Genomic DNA, 22298 nt, shown 5'->3' with positions numbered 1-22298 from the left:
CACCCTCAGCTAGCCAGGGAAAAGGAGCTGAGGCACCTGAGAACCACACTGCCCTTTGTGTTTGGCTCCAAACATTCATTGCTTCAGGGCAGGGCGCTCATAGACTCATAGACTTTAAGGTCAGAAGGGACCATTATGATCATCTAGTCTGACCTCCTGCACAATGCAGGCCACAGAATCTCACCCACCCACTCCTGTAACAAACCCCTAACCTGCATCTGAGTTATTGAAGTCCTCAAATCGTGGTTTAAAGACTTCAAGGTGCAGAGAATCCTCCAGCAAGTGACCTATGCCCCACGCTGCAGAGGAAGGCGAAAAACCTCCAGGGCCTCTGCCAATCTGCCCTGCAGGAAAATTCCTTCCCGACCCCAAATATGGTGATCAGTTAAACCCTGTGCATGTGGGCAAGACTCACCAGCCAGCACCCAGGAAAGAATTCTCTGTAGTAACTCAGATCCCACCCCATCTAACATCCAATCACAGACCATTGGACATATTTACCTGCTAATAATCAAAGATCAATTAATTGCCAAAATTAGGCTATCCCATCATACTATCCCCTCCATAAACTTATCAAGCTTAGTCTTGAAGCCAGATATGTCTTTTGCCCCCACTACTCCCCTTGGCAGACTATTCCAGAACTTCACTCCTCTAATGGTTAGAAACCTTCGTCTAATTTCAAGTCTAAACTTCCTAATGTCCAGTTTATATCCATTTGTTCTTGTGTCCACATTGGTACTAAGCTTAAATAATTCCTCTCCCTCCCTGATATTTATCCCTCTGATATATTTATAAAGAGCAATCATATCTCCCCTCAGCCTTCTTTTGGTTAGGCTAAACAAGCCAAGCTCTTTGAGTCTCCTTTCATATGACAGGTTTTCCATTCCTTGGATCATACTAGTAGCCCTTCTCTGTATCTGTTCCAGTTTGAATTCATATTTCTTAAACATGGGAGACCAGAACTGCACACAATATTCCAGATGAGGTCTCAGCAGTGTCTTGTATAATGGTACTAACACCTCCTTGTCTTTACGGGAAATACTGCGCCTGATGCATCCTAAGACCACATTAGCATTTTTAACGGCCATATCACATTGGCGGCTCATAGTCATCCTGTGATCAACCAATACTCCAAGGTCCTTCTCCTCTGTTACTTCCAACTGATGTGTCCCCAATTTATAACTAAAATTCTTGTTATTAATCCCTGAATGCATGACCTTGCACTTTTTACTATTAAATTTCATCCTCTTACTATTACTCCAGTTTACAAGGTCATCCAGATCTTCCTGTATGATATCCCAGTCTTTCTCTGTATTAGCAATACCTCCCAGCTTTGTGTCATCCACAAACTTTATTAACACATTCCCATTTTTTGGGCCAAGGTCAGTAATAAAAAGATTAAATAAGATTGGTTCCGAAACCGATCCCTGAGGAACTCCACTAGTAACCTCCTTCCAGCCTGACAGTTCACCTTTCACTATGACCCGGTGTAGTCTCCCCTTTAACCAGTTCCTTATCCACCTTTCAATTTTCATATTGATCCCCATCTTTTCCAATTTAGCTAATAATTCCCCATGTGGAACCATATCAAATGCCTTACTGAAATCGAGGTAAATTAGATCCACTGTGTTTCCTTTCTCTAGAAAATGTGTTACCTTCTCAAAGAAGGAGATCAGGTTGGTTTGGCACAATCTACCTTTTGTAAAACCATGTTGTATTTTGTCCCAATTACCATTGACTTCAATGTCCTTAACTACTTTCTTCTTCAAATTTTTTTCCAAGACCTTGCATACTACAGATGTCAAACTAACAGGCCTATAGTTACTTGGATCACTTTTTTTCCCTTTCTTAAAAATAGGAACTATGTTAGCAATTCTCCAGTCGTACGGTACAACCCCTGAGTTTACTGATTCATTAAAAATTCTTGCTAATGGGCTTGCAATTTCATGTGCCAGTTCCTTTAATATTCTTGGATGAAGATTACCTGGCCCCGCCGATTTAGTCCCTTTAAGCTGTTCGAGTTTGGCTTGTACCTCGGATGTGGTAATATCTACCTCCATATCCTCATTCCCATTTGTCATCCTACCATTATCCCTAAGCGCCTCATTAGTCTCATTAAAGACTGAGGCAAAGTATTTGTTTAGATATTGGGCCATGCCTAGATTATCCTTAACCTCCACTCCATCCTCAGTGTTTAGCGGTCCCACTTCTTTCTTTTTTTCTTCTTATTTTTATGGCTATAGAACCTTTTACTATTGGTTTTAATTCCCTTTGCAAGGTCCAACTCTACATGGCTTTTGGCCTTTCTCACTTTGTCCCTACATGTTCTGATCTCAATAAAGTAGCTTTCCTTACTAATCCCTCCCATCTTCCACTCCTTGTAGGCTTTCTGCTTTTTCTTAATCACCTCTCTGAGATGCTTGCTCATCCAGTTTGGTCTACAACTCCTGCCTATGAATTTTTCCCCCTTTCTTGGGATGCAGGTTTCTGATAGTTTCTGCAACTTTGACTTGAAGTAATTCCAGGCCTCCTCCGCCTTTAGATCCACAAGTTCTTCAGTCCAATCCACTTCCCTAACTAATTTCCTTAATTCTTTAAAGTTAGCCCTTTTGAAATAAAAAACCCTAGTCCCAGATCTATTTTTGTTTATCCTTCCATCTAGTTTGAACTGAATTAGCTCATGATCACTCGAACCAAGATTGTCCCCTACAACCGTTTATTCTATGAGGTCCTCACTACTCATCAAAACCAAATCTAAAATGGCATCCCCTCTTGTTGGTTCTTCAATTATTTGGTGAAGGAATCCATCAGCTATCACATCCAGGAAAATCTGAGCCCTATTATTACTACTAGCACTTGTCCTCCAGTCTATATCTGGGAAGTTAAAGTTTCCCATGATCACACAATTCCCATTAGTGTTTACTTCATTAAAAACATTAAAGAGGTCTCCATCCATATCCAAATCAGATCCCGGCGGTCTGTAGCACACCCCAAGCACCATCTCAGGGGAGGCTCTAGAAGCTTTCTTTCCCAATGTGATTTTTGCCCAGACAGACTCTGTCTTATCTATTCCATCATTTCTTATTTCTTTACAGTCTACCTCATCATTGATATACAATGCTACTCTACCACCTTTGCCTTTATTTCTGTCTTTCCTAAACAGCACATAGCCTTCAGTACCTGTACTCCAGTCATGACTACTATTCCACCATGTTTCTGTTATCCCTATAATATCCAGTTTCACTTCCTGCACCAGTAGCTCTAGTTCCTCCATTTGGTTATCTAGGCTCCTCGCATTAGTGTACAAACCTCTTAATTTTTGCTGTTTGGCTTCACTGACATTCTTTACCCGATTTGGCACAGACATTCTACCACCAGTATCATCTATTAGATTGGTATCTACACTACCCTTCCTCCTTATGTCCATTCTCCTACCCACGGCTGTATCCTTTCTTACTTCGTTTTCTTCCCTCTCAATGTTAAATTCCGGCATGGAGATTACCTGGACATCTCCCAACCATCTTCCCCAAATTCCTAGTTTAAAGCTCTCTTAATTAGTTGTGCCAGCCTCCATCCTAGAAGTCTATTTCCCTCCTTACTCAGGTGAAGTCCATCCCAAGAGAACAGTCCTCTGTCCGTGAATGCCTCCGAGTGGCCATATATCCCAAAGCCCTCCTTATAGCACCACTGCCTGAATCATCTGTTGATCACCATAATCTTGTCACACCTTTGTTGCCCTTTTCTAGGAACAGGCAGAATCCCACTGAAGATTTCCTGAGCCTCAATTTTCTTAAGCGTCTTCCCCAGCCAGGCATAGTCTCCCTTGATACGTTCCAGTGCGAATCTAGCTGTATCATTTGTTCCCACATGAAGGACAATCAGCGGATTCTGTTCTGCTCCCGTTAGGATCCTTTTCAGCCTCAGGTCCACATCCCGTATTTTAGCACCCGGCAGACAGCACACCCTTCTGTTCTCCGGATCAGCTCTAGTTACAGGCCTGTCTATTCTTCTCAGTAAAGAGTCCCCAATCACGTAGACCTGCCTTTTCCTGGTGATGGTGCGATTCAGAGGTCTATTTCTGTTCCCTCTGGCTGCAGGTCCTCTTGATTTCTATTGTCCATTGCAATCCTCTGCAACCCATCCCGTATCCTCCTGGGGCTCATATTTGGTGTTATTGTCTCCATTGACTCTTCCCCTCTTCCTACAGGACTAGTTGCTCTTCTCTTCTTCCTTGCCCTCTCACCTTCAGCAACCACCTGCTGTGCCCCTTCTTCATTTTCCAACTCCACAAACCTGTTCCTGAGCTCTATTTCTCCTTCACTAGCCCGTCTTTTCCTCTGCCTGGTTCTCTTAGTCACATGCTTCCACTGTCCACTTTCCTCATCCAGCAGTCTCCGCTCAGAATTTATTGGTCCTGCTTCCATCTGCAAGTCTGAGCTTTTCCCTTCAGCCTCCTCATGTCTTTGCTCCATCATCTGCTCAAAACCCCTTCTAAACTCAACCAGAGTTTCCACCTGCATCTCCAATCCTCGGATCTTTTCTTCCATCAGCTCTATCAGGCAGCACTTCATGCAGACGAAACTCTTATCAGGTACCCCCTCCAGGATCATATACATGCTGCAGCTTCCACATCCAGTCATCTTCATTGTGTCTTCCACTGCTGCCTCTGTATCGGTCATAGCCTTCCCACCTAAAACCTATTAGTCCAGGAATCAAAACAAAACCATCACCACCCACAGCAAAACAAACCGCCAACGAGCACCAGAACACCGGTAGACCTCCACCCACTCCCTTCGCTAGTCTGTCTATTCCTCTGCCTAGCTCTCTTAGTCTCCCCCGCAAACTCCCACTGAAACTCCCCTGTTTACAGCTCTGTTTGCTGGCTCCTGTGCTGCTGCAGCTGCCTCATGTGGTCTCATTATGCATAGGTGCTTTTCAAAGCTTAGCAGCACCAGGAGACATGTCTCACAAATTAGACCATTCAGAGGCGGGCCACCTTAAAGAAGAACACAGCAGATTCTCCATACCCTGCAGTTCCTTCCTTCTCTGCCTTCTTAACTGAGGCACAGAAAGGAGTATTTTAGCTCCTGCTTCCCCTGGGAAACTGGAAGATATTTATTTTCAAGTGTGTCTTGGGTGCATCAGTTATATGCTGTACATAAGCCATGCACTTTCTACAGTTTCAGAGTGGCCCACCTTAATTGTTTATCTCGTTAGAGTTGGTATGGCAACACCTATTTTTTCATGTTCTTCGTGTATATATCAGAGGGGTAGCCGTGTTAGTCTGGGTCTGTGAAAAGCGACAAGGAGTCCTGTGGCACCTTAAAGACTAACAGATGTATTGGAGCATAAGCTTTCGTGGGTGAATGACCACATGTGTCTGACGAAGTGGACATTCACCCATGAATATGCTCCAATACATCTGTTAGTCTTTAAGGTGCCACAGGACTCTCTGTGTATATATATCTTCCTAGTGTATTTTCCACTTCATGCATCCGATGAAGTGGGTTTTAGCCCATGAAAGCTTATGCCCAAGTAAATGTGTTAGTCTCTAAGGTGCCACAAGTACTCCTCGTTCTTTTTACTTTCTACAGTATTATTCAAACAGCCATTGTTGTTCTCTCCGCAGTCAGCAGCCTCTGGTTTCAGTGAGTCAACAGCTCTGCAGGTATTGCAGAAGGTCTTATTGCCTGGTTAATACAGGGCAGGGTCTTACTCTCCTGCCACCCCTAAGGTCCTGGTTATACATAAGCAGTCAGTGCAACAAATAGAGAGGACAAACAGCAGTGTCTTTCAAACCGTTCCTTGTTTAGCTACCAGCTGTAGTTCTTTCAATTTGTGGAGAGGTTTGGGGAGAAGGAGCTGTGATCTTTCCCATGTTTGCTTCTCTGGAACCTTGTGGATTTGATATGAACTATTCAGAGACAGGTCTATGATTTGTGTATGCATGAAGGAAAATGCTGTCTGAATTAGAAATTACTATTTAGTGAAGGCTGGGTAAGAAGGGGTGGTTGAGACTCAAATCTTTCAACGGAAGCCCTTTAATTAGTTTTAGAATTGTCCCCTCAATGCACTCTACAAACGTTAACTCCTGTTAATGCTAGGGGGAGTTACACAACTCATATCAAGGACAGAGCAGTCCCCATTAAATCCAGTTACTATCTATTGTGTGAGAGCCTTAAATGACTACACTAAAACTCATTATTAAAGGAAAGAACTATCAGATTTATTTAATACATCCTATCTGACCCTATTTCTGCATAGGAATAACTAAAACTCTCACAGTCGTGACCCAATATGCACAAGGTCTTATGTAAAACCAGATATTGATTTTCCAGGGGTTATTTTTATATTCCAGAGTCCCGGCTACCTCTTGACCATCTAAATGGAGTGACAGGGAATTACCCTGCATCTATGCTTGGGAAAAGGCCCCATTTAGGTCAGGCTTAGTTTGTATGTGTTAGGTAAGCCCAACCTAAAGGCGATCATCCTCCAAACATTTTGGGTTTGTGTTTCTCTCAAATTAGACATGCAGACAGCATTACAATAAACATTACTTTGCTGCAGAAACTCTCTTTCCCACCCCTGGGCTGTCAGTCAGACTATAATTTCTTGGCACAAACTATATTGAGCAGCTAGCCAAGCCATTCTCCTATGCCATGTGCCCCCAAAATATCAGCTGTGAAAAAATCATCTCAGCAAAGGGAGGGAGATTTAATATTTCTTTTAAAAGAAAAACTCTTCTAGTGCAGTGGTTCTCAATCAGGGGTATGCATACCCCTGGGGGTACACAAAGGTCTTCCAGGAGGTACAGCAACTCATCTAGATATTTGCCTAGTTTTACAACAAGCTACATAAAAGCACTAGTGAAGTCAGTACAAACTAAAATTTCATACAATGGCTTGTTCATACTGCTCAATATACTATACACTGAAATGTAAGTACAATATTTGTATTTCAATTGATTTATTTAATAATTATATGGTAAAACTGAGAAAGTAAGCAATTTGTCAGTAATAGTGTGCTGTGACACTTCTGTATTTTTATGTCTGATTTTGCAAGCAAGTAGTTATTAAGTGAGGTGAAACTTGGGAGTATGCAAGACAAATCAGACTCCTGAAGGGGGTACAGTAGTCTCTCAAGCCACTGTTCTAGTGAATGCTGTGCCTCATGGAGAGTGAAAGGTGCTGGACTGACAATGCTAGAGTTCAGAGCCCTCTATTTAGCCAGACGTCAAGTACAGTGTAGGCAGCCACAGTTCTTTGTCCACAGCCTTTATCGGAGGCATGTGTTCTTGTGGTGACAGGGTAGTTCAGTTTTTATGCTCATTCTGTGTTTGTTCTCTCTGTAGAGATTACCAAGAAGGGTGGCTGGTGCACTGGGATTTTTAAATGTGGCTCTGTCTCCAGAGAAATGGGACTGAGACCACCAACTTATTTCACTAAGGGGCATATACAGCGATCTGACATCAGCAATTTTTCAGTGACCGCTTACCCTGGTTGGTATCAGGACAGATCCTCAGAGGATGTAAATTGGCATATGCCAATTTACACTGACTGGGGATCTGGCCCTTAATGATGGCTGTTAATTACAGTAGCACCTAGATCAGGGTTTCTGAACCCCTGGGTCACAACCCAGAATTGGCTCACCAGAATTTGTCAAAGGGTTGCATGAGAGTCTTGGGGGTGGGGTGTCGGGTCCTGCCCTGGGGGATGGGAGGCCCACGGGCCTTATAGAACACACCCCACACTACTCCTGCAGTGGCAGTTCCTGCAGCTCCGGTCTCATGGGGCTGGTTGGGCTCAGCTCCCTTCTTCAGGCGTTGCAACCTGGTGCATGGGGTCACAGTGCTGCTCAGGTTTGGTCCAGCTGTCCCTCCATCATGATGATGTGGGGTGGAGGTCCAAATTGGAGAGTGGCTCTGTGACCCCATGTGGCAGGGCAGGTCACAGCACCACTCAGATAAATTTGGCCTGGTGACCCCCACATCCACCAGGCCAAACCTGAGTGGCGCTGTGACCCCAGAGGTTGCAACGTTTGGAGCAGGAAGTTGAGCCCAGCCAGAATAGGGATAGGAGATGCAGGAGATGCCACTCTGGTACACATGGTGTGCTTATTTAGCACTTATTACATCAATGTGTATATTATTTATTGTGGGTAAGAAATATTTAGCAAGCAAAATTTTTTTTGCACTAAAGTTATTTACTGGGTTATGAGAGGCCATCAAAGTTTACAAATGGTTCCTGAGCCCGAAAAGGTTGAGAACCACTAACCTAGATAATTACAGCTGATGCGTTTTGTATCGGTGGCTTTAATTTTGGGGTGACTAGATCATTTAAAGTTATTTTTAGGGATATCTCTTATGGCTCTCTCCCCTTTTTTGTATCAGGTTTTTTAACCTTAGGGATGGTGAGCAAGCAGACTGGAATGAAAGCCATAAAGCTATAAGTTACACCTGTACTAGATCTACAATATGTTACCAATTACCTCTGCTTTATTATTCATGTCCCAGGGGAAAACATGCATGCAACCACCCTACTACCCCCGAAAGGTCAGTACTAGAATGAACACTGTGACTCTTTTTAATTAGTGGAAAAACAAACATTGCCTCTGCCTCACATATGATATTGGTGTCCAGGATGACAAGTTGAGTAATTCCGCTGCACTTCTCTGAGCTCACTGTGTACCACATGCTAAGTCATTCATATCAACATTGTCACCCTGTGGAAAGTAGGGAGGAAACCAGGCGCTGTGGGAGAAGGGTTGAAAGAGCCCAGGAGACTGAGTAACAGGGACCTTGGAGGTTTTTTTTTTTTATATACAAGTGTCAGCAAACAGTGTAGAAATCACATTAAAGCTAGGGGTCACATCGGTAGACGAGAGCCATCTGTACTGCTTCATCGCTAGAGGTTACAGGAGCTTTACACAGCAGGTTTTGGTGTTGGGGTGGGTGTTCCCCTTGTCCTGATTACATGTTTCTTCGACTTTGCTCTATCTTTAAAAGCTGCTTGGGGCAGCAGAGCTGAATATAGGGATTCTGGAGCAAAGTGGAGTGCTCAGCATGCTGGCAGGGGTGAAAGTAACTTAAAAGTCTTACCAGTACGGGGGCTTGGCTCTGGGCCCTGGGCTGTGGATCAGCCTCCCACAGCCAGCCCTTCAGTGCTGCCCAGTCCGTGCTGCCTGGAGCTCTGGCGGCGATTTAAAGGGCCTGGGGCTCTGGTTGTGGCAGTGGCGGCCGCCAGGCCCTTTTAAATCTTCGGGCCCCGGGCCCTCTCGATGGTCCTGGGGGGGCAAAAGGGGCCATGACGTTAAGGCGTTGCCACGGCAGCACTTTAACGTACCAGTGGCCACTTCTTAAAGGTACGCCGTACCAGCCCACTTTCACCTCAGCGTGCTGGTCATTTACATGCAATTATACCAAATGCACTTTCAGCTCACCTCAGCTATTTAATAAGAGGTTCCTGGTTTCTGCCTACTGGGAATTAACTGAAAGATTTGTGTATGTGTTTGCTTAACTGAGTTCTTTTCTCTTTGCTAATCAGCTTTGAAACTAGGAAGTAACTATATATGTAGCTACATATATATATATACACGAACATAAAAGGATTTTAGAACATAGCAACACACCTGGGAATGGTCTAGAAGAGAGCTGGTTTCTCTCAGCAATTATGAGGATAAAAAGCTGAGCATTGTGCACTCTCAATTCCCCTCACCTGGAAGGATGCTTCAGGTCATCTGCATATGTGTTGATTTTGTTGTATTTTTGTTAGTGAAAATATTTTCAAATATTTTATTTTTAAATTGAAAACAAGTCAAGGTATGTTTGCTCTTAAAAATTCAGTGATGGTGGAAGATCAGCATAGTTTTTTTCCCCTCCCTTGTCATTCTTGGGGTTTATTACAAAACAAAGATTTGGAACACTTGATGAGAAGGGGTTGAGGAGGGGTTGACGGCTTTCTGCTTTAACTCACTCATAGTGTCGGTTTCTTAAATACAAATCCACACTCAGCTTTGTGCAATTCACTAATTCTTCTTGTCAGCCCTATAGTCTCCACACTGGGAGGAGAAACCTGGGAGAAGTTCTGTACTTGGTCTTCCACCTTCTATAGATCTCCGGGGGGTTCCCACATTTGTGCCTTTCTAACCTCAAGGTTTAGGTTGTTTTTTTTTAAAGTACCTGGGTAATTAGTTCTGTTATGTTGTTTTTATAAATGTCTGCAGAATGTTAACTTTTTAGATTCAAAGAAAAAGATTGCAGGAAAATAGATTTATGTCTTTTTTTTAAATTTGCGTTAATTTAGAGCTAGATTCTGCTGCTCTCTTATTCATACCAAATGTTACCTTATTCCAAGAATAGTCCTTTCAACTTTCAGCAGGATCTACTTTCCAGCTATGGTACTACTCATTGTGAATGTGAATGGAAAAAATGTGGCCCATTGTTATTTATGAAACCAAGGGAACTGATTGCAGGAGCTAAGGCTAATCTTTGCATAATACCTGTTTTCACTATCCATAAATGCTGACAAGCATTATGCAAGATTCCCACATACAATTCTGGCAAGGGACTTCAATTATGACTTGAAACATCACCAGCTATTCCAGTCCTGGGTCCACAAACTTCTCTATCAGCACACCTCAATTCTGACTTTCAACACCTCTTCCTATTCCCATCCTGGACTTCTACTGAGCAGAAAACATGAACTGTGCAGTGGTTTTATATGTACAGAAAGAGGACTTGAGTGAGATGCCCCCCGCCCCAAAAAACTATGTCATGTATGACATACATCAGGGGTTGAACTTTGCTCCACAGAGGTAAAAGACTATTTCAGTACCCCACTACACCGTCTCTCTATCAATGCCAAGGTCTTGTCTACAGTACAGAGGGAGTTCGATCTAAGTTACGCAACTTCAGCTACGTGAATAACGTAGCTGAAGTCAGCGTACTTAGATCTTCTTACTGCGGGGTCCACACTACGCTATGTCAACAGGAGACATTCTCACGTCGACTCCCCTTCTGCTTCTCGTTCAGGTGGAGTACAGGAGTCGATGGGAGAACAATCTGCGGTCAATTTAGTGAGTCTTCACTAGACCCGCTAAATCGACTGCTGATGCATCGATTGCTGCATGTCAATCCCCCGGTAAGTGTAGACAAGCCCTAAGTTGTTGCTGGAGACAATGGGACCAGAAGGATGCTTAGTCGCAAAAGGTAAACTTAATCCTTAGGTTATTGTTATTAAAAAAGGAGAGAGGGAGACTAATGATTGCTATTAGTATATATGATTGAGTTAGTACTGACCCTTTGTTTTACTGTACTGCACTTTATTTGCAATGGATACGTCTCTCGGTTTTTAAGAACCTGATCATTTTCTAGCTGTTGCTGAGGTTTCCCTCCCCATCATCCCATTTTCCCGTATTGAAACTGAAATGAATAAAAAGCTAGGGAAGGAATCTTGACACTGTTGTTTCTTTAAATGTTATGTTGCAGGTATGGCCTCGCATGTGCAAGTTTTCTCCCCTCACACCCTTCAGTCAAGTGCCTTCTGTAGTGTGAAGAAACTGAAAGTGGAACCGAGTTCTAACTGGGATATGACTGGGTACGGCACACATAGCAAAGTCTACAGCCAGACCAAGAACGTACAGTCCTCCCAAGCAGCAGCAGCAGCAGTCAACGCCTCCCTCCAGATTCCCAACCCGAGTATCCCTTACGAACAGACCATCATCTTTCCAGCAAGCACGGGGCACATCGTAGTGACATCTGCCAGCAGCACTTCCGGTGTTGTTGCAGTGTCTGGGCAAGCATTGGGCGGACCTCACAACCTGATGCGTCGAAGCACTGTGAGCCTTTTGGACACCTACCAAAAATGTGGACTTAAGCGCAAGAGCGAGGAAATCGAGAACACAAGCAGTGTGCAGATAATTGAAGAGCATCCACCAATGATTCAGAACAATGCCAGTGGGGCCACGGTAGCCACTGCCACCACATCCACTGCCACATCCAAAAACAGTGGCTCCAACAGTGAAGGGGATTACCAGCTGGTACAACATGAAGTGCTGTGTTCCATGACCAACACGTATGAAGTATTAGAATTTCTTGGCCGGGGAACCTTTGGGCAAGTTGTCAAATGCTGGAAACGTGGCACTAACGAGATTGTAGCTATCAAGATCCTTAAGAACCATCCTTCCTATGCCCGACAAGGTCAGATTGAAGTGAGCATCCTGGCCCGGTTGAGTACGGAAAGTGCAGATGACTACAACTTTGTCCGAGCCTATGAGTGCTTCCAGCACAAAAATCACACTTGCTTGGTCTTTGAAATGTTGGAGCAGAACCTCTATGATTTTCTAAAGCAAAACAAATTCAGCCCTTTGCCCCTTAAGTATATCCGGCCAATCCTCCAGCAGGTAGCAACAGCCCTAATGAAGCTGAAAAGCTTGGGACTGATTCATGCAGATCTCAAGCCAGAGAACATCATGTTGGTAGACCCATCCCGACAACCATACAGGGTCAAGGTCATAGACTTTGGTTCAGCTAGCCATGTGTCTAAGGCTGTGTGTTCAACCTACCTTCAATCCAGATATTACAGGTAAGAGAGTTGTGTCAAATAATGTTAAGGAAGATGTTTTTTTTCTGGAAGGTCCTATAAAAACCTCTATGGTCAGCTGTTTTTTCTTGCCATCTTTTGGGTATGTATTGAATGCTGAATTGTGATGGCTGGACTCTCATGATGAGCTGTATGTTCATTGCCAAAATGAAAGAAAAGTAATTTAACATCTTGGGGTGATGTGGATTAAAAACCATTGTTAATTTGCAAATAACTTTCAAAAATTGACTGATTAGAAAAGGAGTTTGTAAGTTAAAACTGACAATATAATTTAGAAAACCATCCCCCCCACCGCCAATACTCCTGTGTCTGATTCCACAGTGTGAGCCAGATCCTCAGAGTTGTTGAGTTGGTGCATTTCCCTGCAAAATCAATGCAAGCTACAGCGGTTTGGTTTTAGAAAGCTTTTTTTTACCCCTAAACAATGAATTAGCATTTTAAATATAAATAACCAGATTTTAAATATAAATAACCAGGCTTCTTTGTATGGCTGAAATGATGGACTTTATAAAAATGATGTGCAACCATATAAAGAAGTTGTCCAAATCCAACAGTTGCCTTGAAATAGTAGTTTTCCAGGCTGTGGGCCCCATGCAAAGCCCATTGGAGTCCACAGTCAGAGTCTCATTGACTGCAGTGGGCTGTGGGTCAGGCCATACCTGAACACATTTTAGTATATAACTTTGTTTTAATGGTAATTTATTGTCAGTGTTTGAAATTTACTCAGTGTGACAGTCTGTAGTCTTATGTTCACCCCTTTTACAAGACTATGATAAATTTTGTACAGACTATGACTTGTTAGGTATAATTTGAAAACTCATAATTTGCTGATCATTATTGTCCTGATAAAATATTTGTGGCAACATTGTATGTAAAATTATAAAATTCTACTATATAACATTACTGAGATGTTCCAATTTTAGAAAAGCTGGCACAAACCAGTTATTCAAAGACAAAAGGCAAACTGATGCCTCAGCCAGGTGTCGACAAAATCAAATAGACTATCACCCGGTTAAGAGGAAAAGAAACTGCTGGAAGTTCTCGTCCCCACAGACTTTCTCTCTCTTGAACTGCAGGTTGGAGAACTGAGGGGACACAGCAGTTCATCTATCCAGATTCTATCCTGGGTAATGTCAAAGCCATTAAGAAGGATGAATGAGTATTGTCCATATTTCTGGGTGGGGTTGGGACTGGCATCCTGGCTAAGGTTTATTCATCTCCATTCATTGTGCTTTTTACCCTTTAACCACAGGCAGGTGCTGTCTTAGGGTGAAATTCAGAATTGTGCAGAGGGCACACACAAGGCATATGCGCCATTTAAGTTCTACTTAAGTCTGTAATATAGGGCTTTCGTAGTACCTAATCCTTGTGCATAGAGAGGAAAGAGGGTTAGGACACTAGCCTTGCACTTGGGAGACCTGGATTCAATTCCTTATTCCAGAACAGACTGCCTGTTTGCCCTTTAGCCTTTTTGTCCCTCAGTTCCCCATTGGTAAAAATGTAGAATAATAGTATTTCCCTACCTGACAAGGGGGTTAGGAGGATAAAGATTGCTAAAGATTGTGAAGTGCTGTGAGATATACTGATGAAAAGTGCTACATAAGAGTTAGGTATTATTCGTGCAGCCCCATTGGGGTGAATTTTATCCTTGGAGTGTGTCTTAACTCAAGGAAGCAAACCTTCCTGTGCAGATATTCTCTCTCAAGAACCTTCCTGTTGTCCCAGCCGCTTAGACCCAGAGCATTCCAAGGCTTTAGAACTGTGGTACCTCTGTTATATACAGAGAGAGAATTAGTTTACAGATGACAGCTTCATTTAGACATTTTCGGGAATTGTCTCTGTTGTCATAAGTCTCTGAAACAGCAGTGAACAGTGGTATGGTGACTTCTTGAAATGATGATGACTTCCGTGAAATGATAACTTGATGACTGATTTGATCAAAATCTGGCATGGCAGCATGCCTGGCTCATGGGTTAGATACAATAGCTGTTTCTTATGTAAAAGCAGATCAGTTGCTCCACTTCTAAAGAGGATGTTCATCTTTTACAACAGGAGGGCTTTTCAACCCCCTTCTCCCCCAAATAACTCAGCTTTCAGATAGTACAGGCAAAACCCAGCAGAGCTGGGAGGTGGGGAAGAGTTAATTTTCCCAGTAACAGGAATTTTGACAGCTGTAGCACTGCAGCAGCTGATTTTTATCTGTTTGTCCTTTCCTCTGAAGGAGGCCAAAAAAAGAGAAGAAAAGCCAGTTTATACCTCAGAAGAGGCTTACTAAATGAAATATTCCACCTGATGACAGTCCCATCTTCTAGGGGAGACATATTTCTGCCATAAATATGCAAAAGCTTTTAGGGTTGCAATTACCTTGCTGGGTTGAAGAAGAAAAAATATAATGCTAATATGGGCATTTTGTTGTTGAGTTATCTGCATGGGCGGCCCAGGTCCCAAGCTGAAAGACAGAAGGGACAGCTGTAATGAAAGGTGAGATAGAAAACAGAAATGAAAGCGAAAAACGGTTAGTTCTCAGTGACAGTCACAACGTGTTTTTGTGACAGTCTCTGGGGAAGAAAAAGCTTAATAACATTCTCTTATTATGCTTTGAAATTTTATTCCTGCCCAGACTGAAGCTGCAACTCGTTAGATAATAATTCCTACTCAACGAATTCCTTTCCTGCTTTCCATTCCTGATGTGAGGGGGAAAGGACAGTAGTTCATCAAAAAAAAGTAGTTGAGATGAATTACATTGGCAGGGGGCTTCTGCTGAAGCTAAATTCAAATAGTGGACAAAATTCATATTCTTCTTCCTTATTTTCTTATTGGGGGTGTGTGTGGGGGGGGGGGGCGGAATAGCAGAAAATAAAGGCCTGCTCTATTCCAAAGAGCTGCATTTTCATGCTGGAGTAAACATCTTGAATAATAAATCCATTTAATTTACGCTCGATTTCCTTGCGAGGGCTATAAAGAAGTGATGGTATGACAAGCCAGGTGCTTGGCTGGCTGGTTCTTGCTCACATGCTCATGGCCTAACTGTTTGCCCTAAGAAAGGAATTCTCCCCCAGGACAGATTGGCAGTGACTCAGGGGTTTTCCACCTTCCTCTGCAGCATGTGGGTGTGGGTCTCTTGCCAAGATTTCTCACTTAATCATTTCCCTGCCATTGTGAGGGGCTTGAGCATTGGTGCATCTTGGTCCCCCCATTCTCTGCTAGGGTTGCCAGGTGTCCGATTTTCGACTGGAATGCCCAGTTGAAAAGGGACCCTGGCGGCTCTGGTTGGCAATGCCGACTGGGCTGTTAAAAATCTAGTCGGCGGTGCAGCGGGGGCCGGGGCTAAGGCAGGCTCCCTGCCTGCCCTAGCTCCGCACGGTTCCCCAAAGCGGCTGCCTATGAGTGAGAGGGCAGTGCGCGGAGCCTCCCTGGCTGCCCATGCGCCTATGGGCCGCAGGGACCTGGTGGCCACTTCCTGGGAGTGTGGTAAGCACTCCCAACCTGGAGTCCCCTCCCACACCCAAACTTCCTCCTGGATCACACACCCCCATACACACCCCAAGCTCTTGCCTCAGCTCTGAGCCCCCTCCTGCACCCCAAACTCCTCATCCCTGGCCCCACACCAGAGCCCACACCCCTTGCCAGAGCTCTCACCCCCTCCCGCACCCCAACCCCCTGCCCCAGCTTGGAACCCCCTCCTGTACTCTAAACCCCTCCTCCCCGGCCCCACCCCAGAGCCCACACCTGCAGCCAGAGCCCTCATCCCCCTCCCGCACCCCAACCCCCTGCCCCAGCCCGGTGAAAGTGAGGGAGGGAGGGGGGATGGAGCGAGCAGTGGGCGGGGCCCCGGAGAAGGGGCAAAGCAGGGGTAGGGCAGGAGGGGGGAAAGGAGTGTTTGGTTTTGTGCGATTAGAAAGTTGGCAACCCTATTCTCTGCCTGTGGCCCATATTAATCTAGTCTTCTGTGGGCTGTGATACTTTGGTCTCATTTTGGTTGTTGGGTTTAGTGAGTGGGAGCTGGCTGGTGTGGTGGCCTGTGATATACAGGAGGTCACACTAGATGATCTGGTGGTGCCTTCTGGCCTTAAACTCTATGACATTAAGAACTGGGAAATATAAGTTGAGTGTCAAGAAAACAAAAAAACCCATTAGACTAAGAATAGTCTTTCCAGGGAAGTGACAGAAGTCCCCTTGCCTGAAACATTTAAAACCAGGCTAGACAAAGCACTAGAGAATAGACTGCAGAGGGCACTCCTGAAGTGGCAGGAGGAAGGACTCAATGACCTAGTAGGTATAATTGAGCCCTAAAGACAGTATAAGCAGTCCAGGGACGAGCACCCCAGGTGAGAGTGATCATCTGATGGTGTAGAGCTGACACAGGGGTTCTTGCATCATTCTCTCTCCCTGTTGCAGGTGTAGCCGTGGAAAAGGGGCGTGGCTGGAGGAGAGTATGTGTGGCCAGGAATCCCCTGGGCTACTCTGATACACAGCTGGTTTTTTGGCTCCCTCTGGCTACTGTAGCACAGCACAGGGGAACTGAACTGTGTAGACGTGCACCAGGATCAGGGGGATGAAAAGACGGGCTTTTTAAAACCAGTTTAGCACATCCCAGAGTCTTGCCCTTACTGGCCTGATCTTCAGCAACAATAGCTCTGACTGAAGTCAGTGGTTGCTGCCTGATGCTCATGACCTTTGAAAATCAGGCCATATGGCTGTAATGTTTCTGATTTGTGTCAAGTATCAGGGAGTAGCCATGTTCGTCTGTATCCACAAAAACAACAAGGAGTCTGGTGATACCTTAAAGACTAACAGATATATTTGGGCATAAGCTTTCATGGGTAAAAAAACCTCACTTCAGATATATCTGTTAGTCTTTAAGGTGCCACCGGATGCCTTGTTGTTTCTGATTTGTATGTTACACTGCCTCCTTTGGACCTCATTTTCTCTTCTTTTCTGTGAGGTTTTTTATAGTCACCTGGGGTGGGGGCCTCCAAGTTCCCCCTCATCTCACATTTTAACAACTTTTTCCCTTTTCCACTTCACTGTGGTATAACTGTGATTTTCTTTCCAGCTGAGGGGAGTTCCTTGGGACTCTGTTAGCTAAGGACAGTCACAGCTAGTGTTGCCAAGTGTCTGGTTTTCGAACAAAACGCCTGGTTGAAAAGGAACCCTGGTGGCGCCGGTCAACACAACTGACCGGGCTGCTAACAATCCGGTTGGCCGCAGCACCAGCGGGGCAGGCAGGCTCCATGCCCAGCTCTGCGTGGCTCCCAGGAAGCAGCCAGCATGGCCCTCCAGCTCCTAGGTGTAGGGGCTGCCAGGGGGACTCCGCACGCTGCCTCTGTCTGCAGGTGCCTCCCCAAGTGCCGGCTCTGCAGCTCTCATTGGCTGGGAACCATGGCCAATAGGAGCTGCAGGGGTGGTGCCTGCAGGCGGGGGCAGCATGCGGAGCCCCCTGGCCGTCCCTCTGCCTAGGAGCCAGAGAGACATGACACTGCTTACTGGGAGCCACCTGAGGTCAGCACAGCCCGGAGCCCGCACCCCAATCCCCCTCCCATGCCCCAACTCCTTGCCCCAGCTCAGAACCCCCTCCCACACTCAAACTCCCTCCCAGAGCCTGCACCCCACACCTGTTCTGCATCCCAACCTCTTGCCCCAGCTCTAAGCCCCCTCCCGCACCCAAACTCCCTCCTGGAGCCCATATCCCACACACCTTCCCGCACCCCAACCCCCAGCTCAGAGCCCCCTCCCACACTCCAAACTCCTCGGCCCCACCCCCGAGCCCCCTCCTGTACCCCAAACCACTCATCCCTGGCCCCAGACCAGAGTCTGCCCCCCCAGCCAGAACTCTCACCCCTCCCATACCCCAATCCTGTGCCCCAGCCCGGTGAAAATGAACATGTGAGCAAGGGTGGGGGAGAGCGAGTGATGGAGGGAGTAGAGATGGAGTGAACGGGGGCGGGGCCTCAGAGAAGGGGTGCGAAGGGGAGGGGCCTCAGGGGAGGGTCAGGGTCAGGGTCAGGGTGTTCAGTTTTCTGCAGTTAGAAAGTTGGCTCAGGAACATAAGACACTCCCTACTCCCAGAGACTAAGGGCCTGATTCTGTGTTTCTGTGGCACATGCAAGAAAGGGAGGGGTGGGGCAAAGGTAACATTAAACCACCTTTGTGCTCCAGGTATTGTTAGGCTGTCCAAGGCCGGCCTAGCCCTTAGCATAAGTTTAAGCCGCCTCAGGGCTGCTCTGGCTTGTTTTCAGTGGCCCCCAATGGTCTGTATGGCATGGCTGCAGTGTAAAATATTGGTCTTGCCTCCTCTCACCCCTGGCACATCCTTACAACATGGGCTGCAGGGGGAATCTTTGTAAGCACAAACTGCTCAAGGTAATCTGCTGCTCTAGGCAAAACTTCAGTATGCCACCCTCCTCCTATCCTCTTGTCTGCATGGTGCCGCAGACCGGTCTACGAGGGTGTGAACTGCAAAGTGCTCTAATGTGTAGTGCTCTAACTGCCCCATGCAGACCCTGCTGGCATGAGCTAAAAGGGACCTAGTGAGAGCTAACATCGAGTTTGAAACACGGCTACATCAGCAGGAACTCTTCGTTTGTGCCAGCAGGGGCTGTTACACTCGGCACAATAGTTCATAGTGCCCCCTTAATTCACACCCCTATAGACTGGTCTGCAGTGCTGTGTAGACAAGCCCCAAAAGCTGCCTCTCCCAGAAATCTGCCGTCCTAGGCAGCTGCCTAGTTTGTCTATAGCTAGAGCACCTGCTACTTGTGGGGCTGTTGTGGCACCCCTCAGTGATTTCTCTCCTTTTCTGTCATCCCAGTGGTATTAAGGTGCCAGAGTGCAGCCTCTAGGAATGCAGCGCTCTCTAGCCCTTGCTGTCCCAAATCCGTGTTTCGGTCGCCTGACAGTGCCAGTGTAAAAATGTGAATGTTGGGAAGTCATCTTGCCTATGTATTGACTCACATCTAAGCAACGGGAAAGCCCCAGTGCCACTGATACCGCTGAGCTTGCTCCAAGTGAAGACTCTAGCAGAATGACCTTTACTGGGAACAAACTCAGATCTTGAATGAAAAGTGAGGGCTCCTGGCTTGGTTGCTCTTTCAAATCTTAAGGGTTGGATTTAAATATTTGGTTGTGGCTGCTTCCGAAAGAAAGAAAGAAAGAAAGAATTCACAGGCAAGATGTCCCCTGTCTTTCCCACCCCCAGCCTGTGTGCGGGAAGCTGTATCCAAGCTGCTAACACTACCAGTTCATCATTATAAGCCCAGACACCTGATGGTTTCATCGCCAAGGAGCAATTACACTCGCATACTTTTTTTTTCTAAATCATTGATCAGCCATTCAGGGACAATCCCACTTAGTTCTAATTTAGCTGTAAGCCTTTTACATTAGCCTTTTCACCCCAGGCAGAGATTTTGTCAGTGTTGTGGTCAGAGATGTCGGTGAAAAGGGGAGTGCGGTGTGGTGAGGAGAAGCCTTTTTTCTCCCCCACGTCTTCACTGCGATTTAAATCATGCCAGTTTCAATCAGACCAATGTGCATCCTATATCACTCCTACCCTGCCTGATGCCTAAATGGTAGATAAAATGATACCGTGGATGTGGCTGGGTGCTGCTTTAACTTTCTAATAGAAATGGTTCCTAACTTACATCCCAATAACCGGGGGCTCTGTTCTTGCCAAGTATCACAAGCTAAAGAGGTTTGGGTCTGACCAATGAACCTTCAAAGAGAAGGTTAAGTGGTGACTTGATCATAGTCTATAAGTACCTACACTGGGAACAAAAATATGACCAGAGAAAGCTCAGTAGTCTAGCCGACAAAGGTATAACAAGACCCAATGGCTGAAAGCTGAAGTTAGCCAAGTTCAGACTAGAAATAAGGTGCACATTTTTAGCAGTAAGGGTCATTGATCACTGGAACAACTTTTCAAGGGATGTGATGGATCCTCCATCACTGGACATTTTAAAATCAGGATCTGATGGTTTTCTAAAAGATCTGCTCTAGCTCAAACAGGAATTAGTTCAGGGAAGCCCCATGGCCTATGTTAGGCAAGAAATCAGACGAGCTAATCACCACAGTCCCTTCTGGATTGATAATCTATGAATCTATAAACAGGATACTTTCTAGGAAAACTGAATTTTTGTGGAGAGTGGTGGCCGTGGTTCAGTAGTGGCACTGCTCCATCTGAGTCAGCACTGACTCACTGGTGTTAGGGGTCACTGTATTCTTACAAGTGCAATCTTTCGGATTACACATAAAACTGAGGTCTTGATTCCAGGCAGTCATTAAATGTCCCATGTCACTTTTCTTATGAATAGGGATGTTCACTCCAGTCAAATTCCAGCTTGGGGAATTACATTCTGTATGCCTAAATTCCCCTGCAGTTTCAACTGGATATGTTCTTCTCCATTTCCTGTCTGCCAAATGGTATTGCCGTGCCTTGCTAAAACAGCTGCTATGTTTCACTGCAGAGGTTGCTATATTTCACTTGTGGGGAAATAATCACTTTATGAAGTATATATATACATAATGCGTAACATGCTTTGCAATTGTTTAGGAGGCAGAATACTACAAATGTAAGATTATGATTATCACCTCTGCCCTATAAACAAACAAAAATAATTGGAATGCTTTGTTTTAAAAGCATTTGGAATGTAGTATAAGTGGCCAGGGCTTTGGATACTTATGTTGGAGGTAAGTGGGAAATACTGGTTTCATTGTTGCCACTATTTCAGATGCTGTAGGGAAATGTATAGATATCGTGTGCAAAACTTTCCTGCCATGTCTGGAAATACTAGCAATATGATACTACACACTTATTGGCTGACAAATTTCTAGACTATTTTAGTGGGTAAATGGCTTTCTGGCTATTTTACAAGTTTCTTTTGCCTGAATTTGTTAGATTAGCCAGGTAAACGTTGGTATTTGTGATGGTGAGAACTGGACATAGTATTTCCTGACCATTAGCTCTGTCAAAGACCCTTATTCCTGTCCTGCCACACCTTGTGCTCCTCTAATCTCCTCAAACGGCAAAGCTAATGCAGTTAACTTGCAAAACCTTCTGCAATTGTGGGCTTCGACACTTCTCTCCAAAAATACCTCAAATTTAGATCTGATGCACCTTCTGTTTTTCCAGCAGTGGGATCCAGTAGCTCTCTCCCAGTGCGCTTCAGTCCTTCTCTGCTTTGCCTGTCCTGTGTGTCTCTGAGGTTCAAACCATCAATTGTGCAAGACTACCTGATGGTTTTGAGAGGATGTTCCCTCTCTCGACTAGAATGAAACCACCAAGCTCATCACTGGTAATCTAAGGTCACAAAGCCTCCCTGAACTGAATGCAAAGTGCACAAACTCACTACCTACAGGGCAATTCCTGCTCCTCCACTAAGCTGCCCCTCTCTCTGCTGCATCACTGAATTTTCTTTGTGAGCCTTTATTTTCAGGTCCTCACTTTAAAAAGTGTGAAGCCTGAAGAGCCATTTATCCAGCTCTGAAGGGATTAGGAAGGCCATGTGTTCTGCACCTGTTGGCTAGCTCCATTGGCTCATTTCAGAGCTGGCCAGCCTGCTTTCCTGCTTTTCAGAGCTGGACAGCCTGGACTTTTTAATTTTTGTTGAACTTGTGAGTATGAAGTGAAGGTCAGTCTAAGTTCTTTCATGAAAAGCATTTCCATAATCCCCTTTACCAGCATCTTATTGCAAGCTGATGGGC

At 45.2% G+C, this 22298-nt stretch overlaps 1 protein-coding gene across 7 annotated transcripts in view; it reads left to right on the top strand.

The window, feature by feature from the left end:
• HIPK2 (homeodomain interacting protein kinase 2) overlaps window positions 1-22298 on the top strand; it is a 201255-nt gene that overhangs the window by 51447 nt on the left and 127510 nt on the right. For all 7 annotated transcript variants that reach the window (XM_039483535.1, XM_039483527.1, XM_039483508.1 and 4 more), the window contains exon 2: window positions 11486-12581. In XM_039483535.1, coding sequence (XP_039339469.1) covers window positions 11486-12581 — 1096 coding nt within the window. The remainder of the gene's footprint in view (window positions 1-11485; window positions 12582-22298) is intronic.

This window comes from Mauremys reevesii, linkage group 1, assembly GCF_016161935.1.
Source record: "Mauremys reevesii isolate NIE-2019 linkage group 1, ASM1616193v1, whole genome shotgun sequence".
NCBI lineage: Eukaryota > Metazoa > Chordata > Testudines > Geoemydidae > Mauremys > Mauremys reevesii.
The sequence above is the reverse complement of the archived record's forward strand: the minus strand, read 5'-3'. Positions and strand labels throughout refer to the sequence as shown.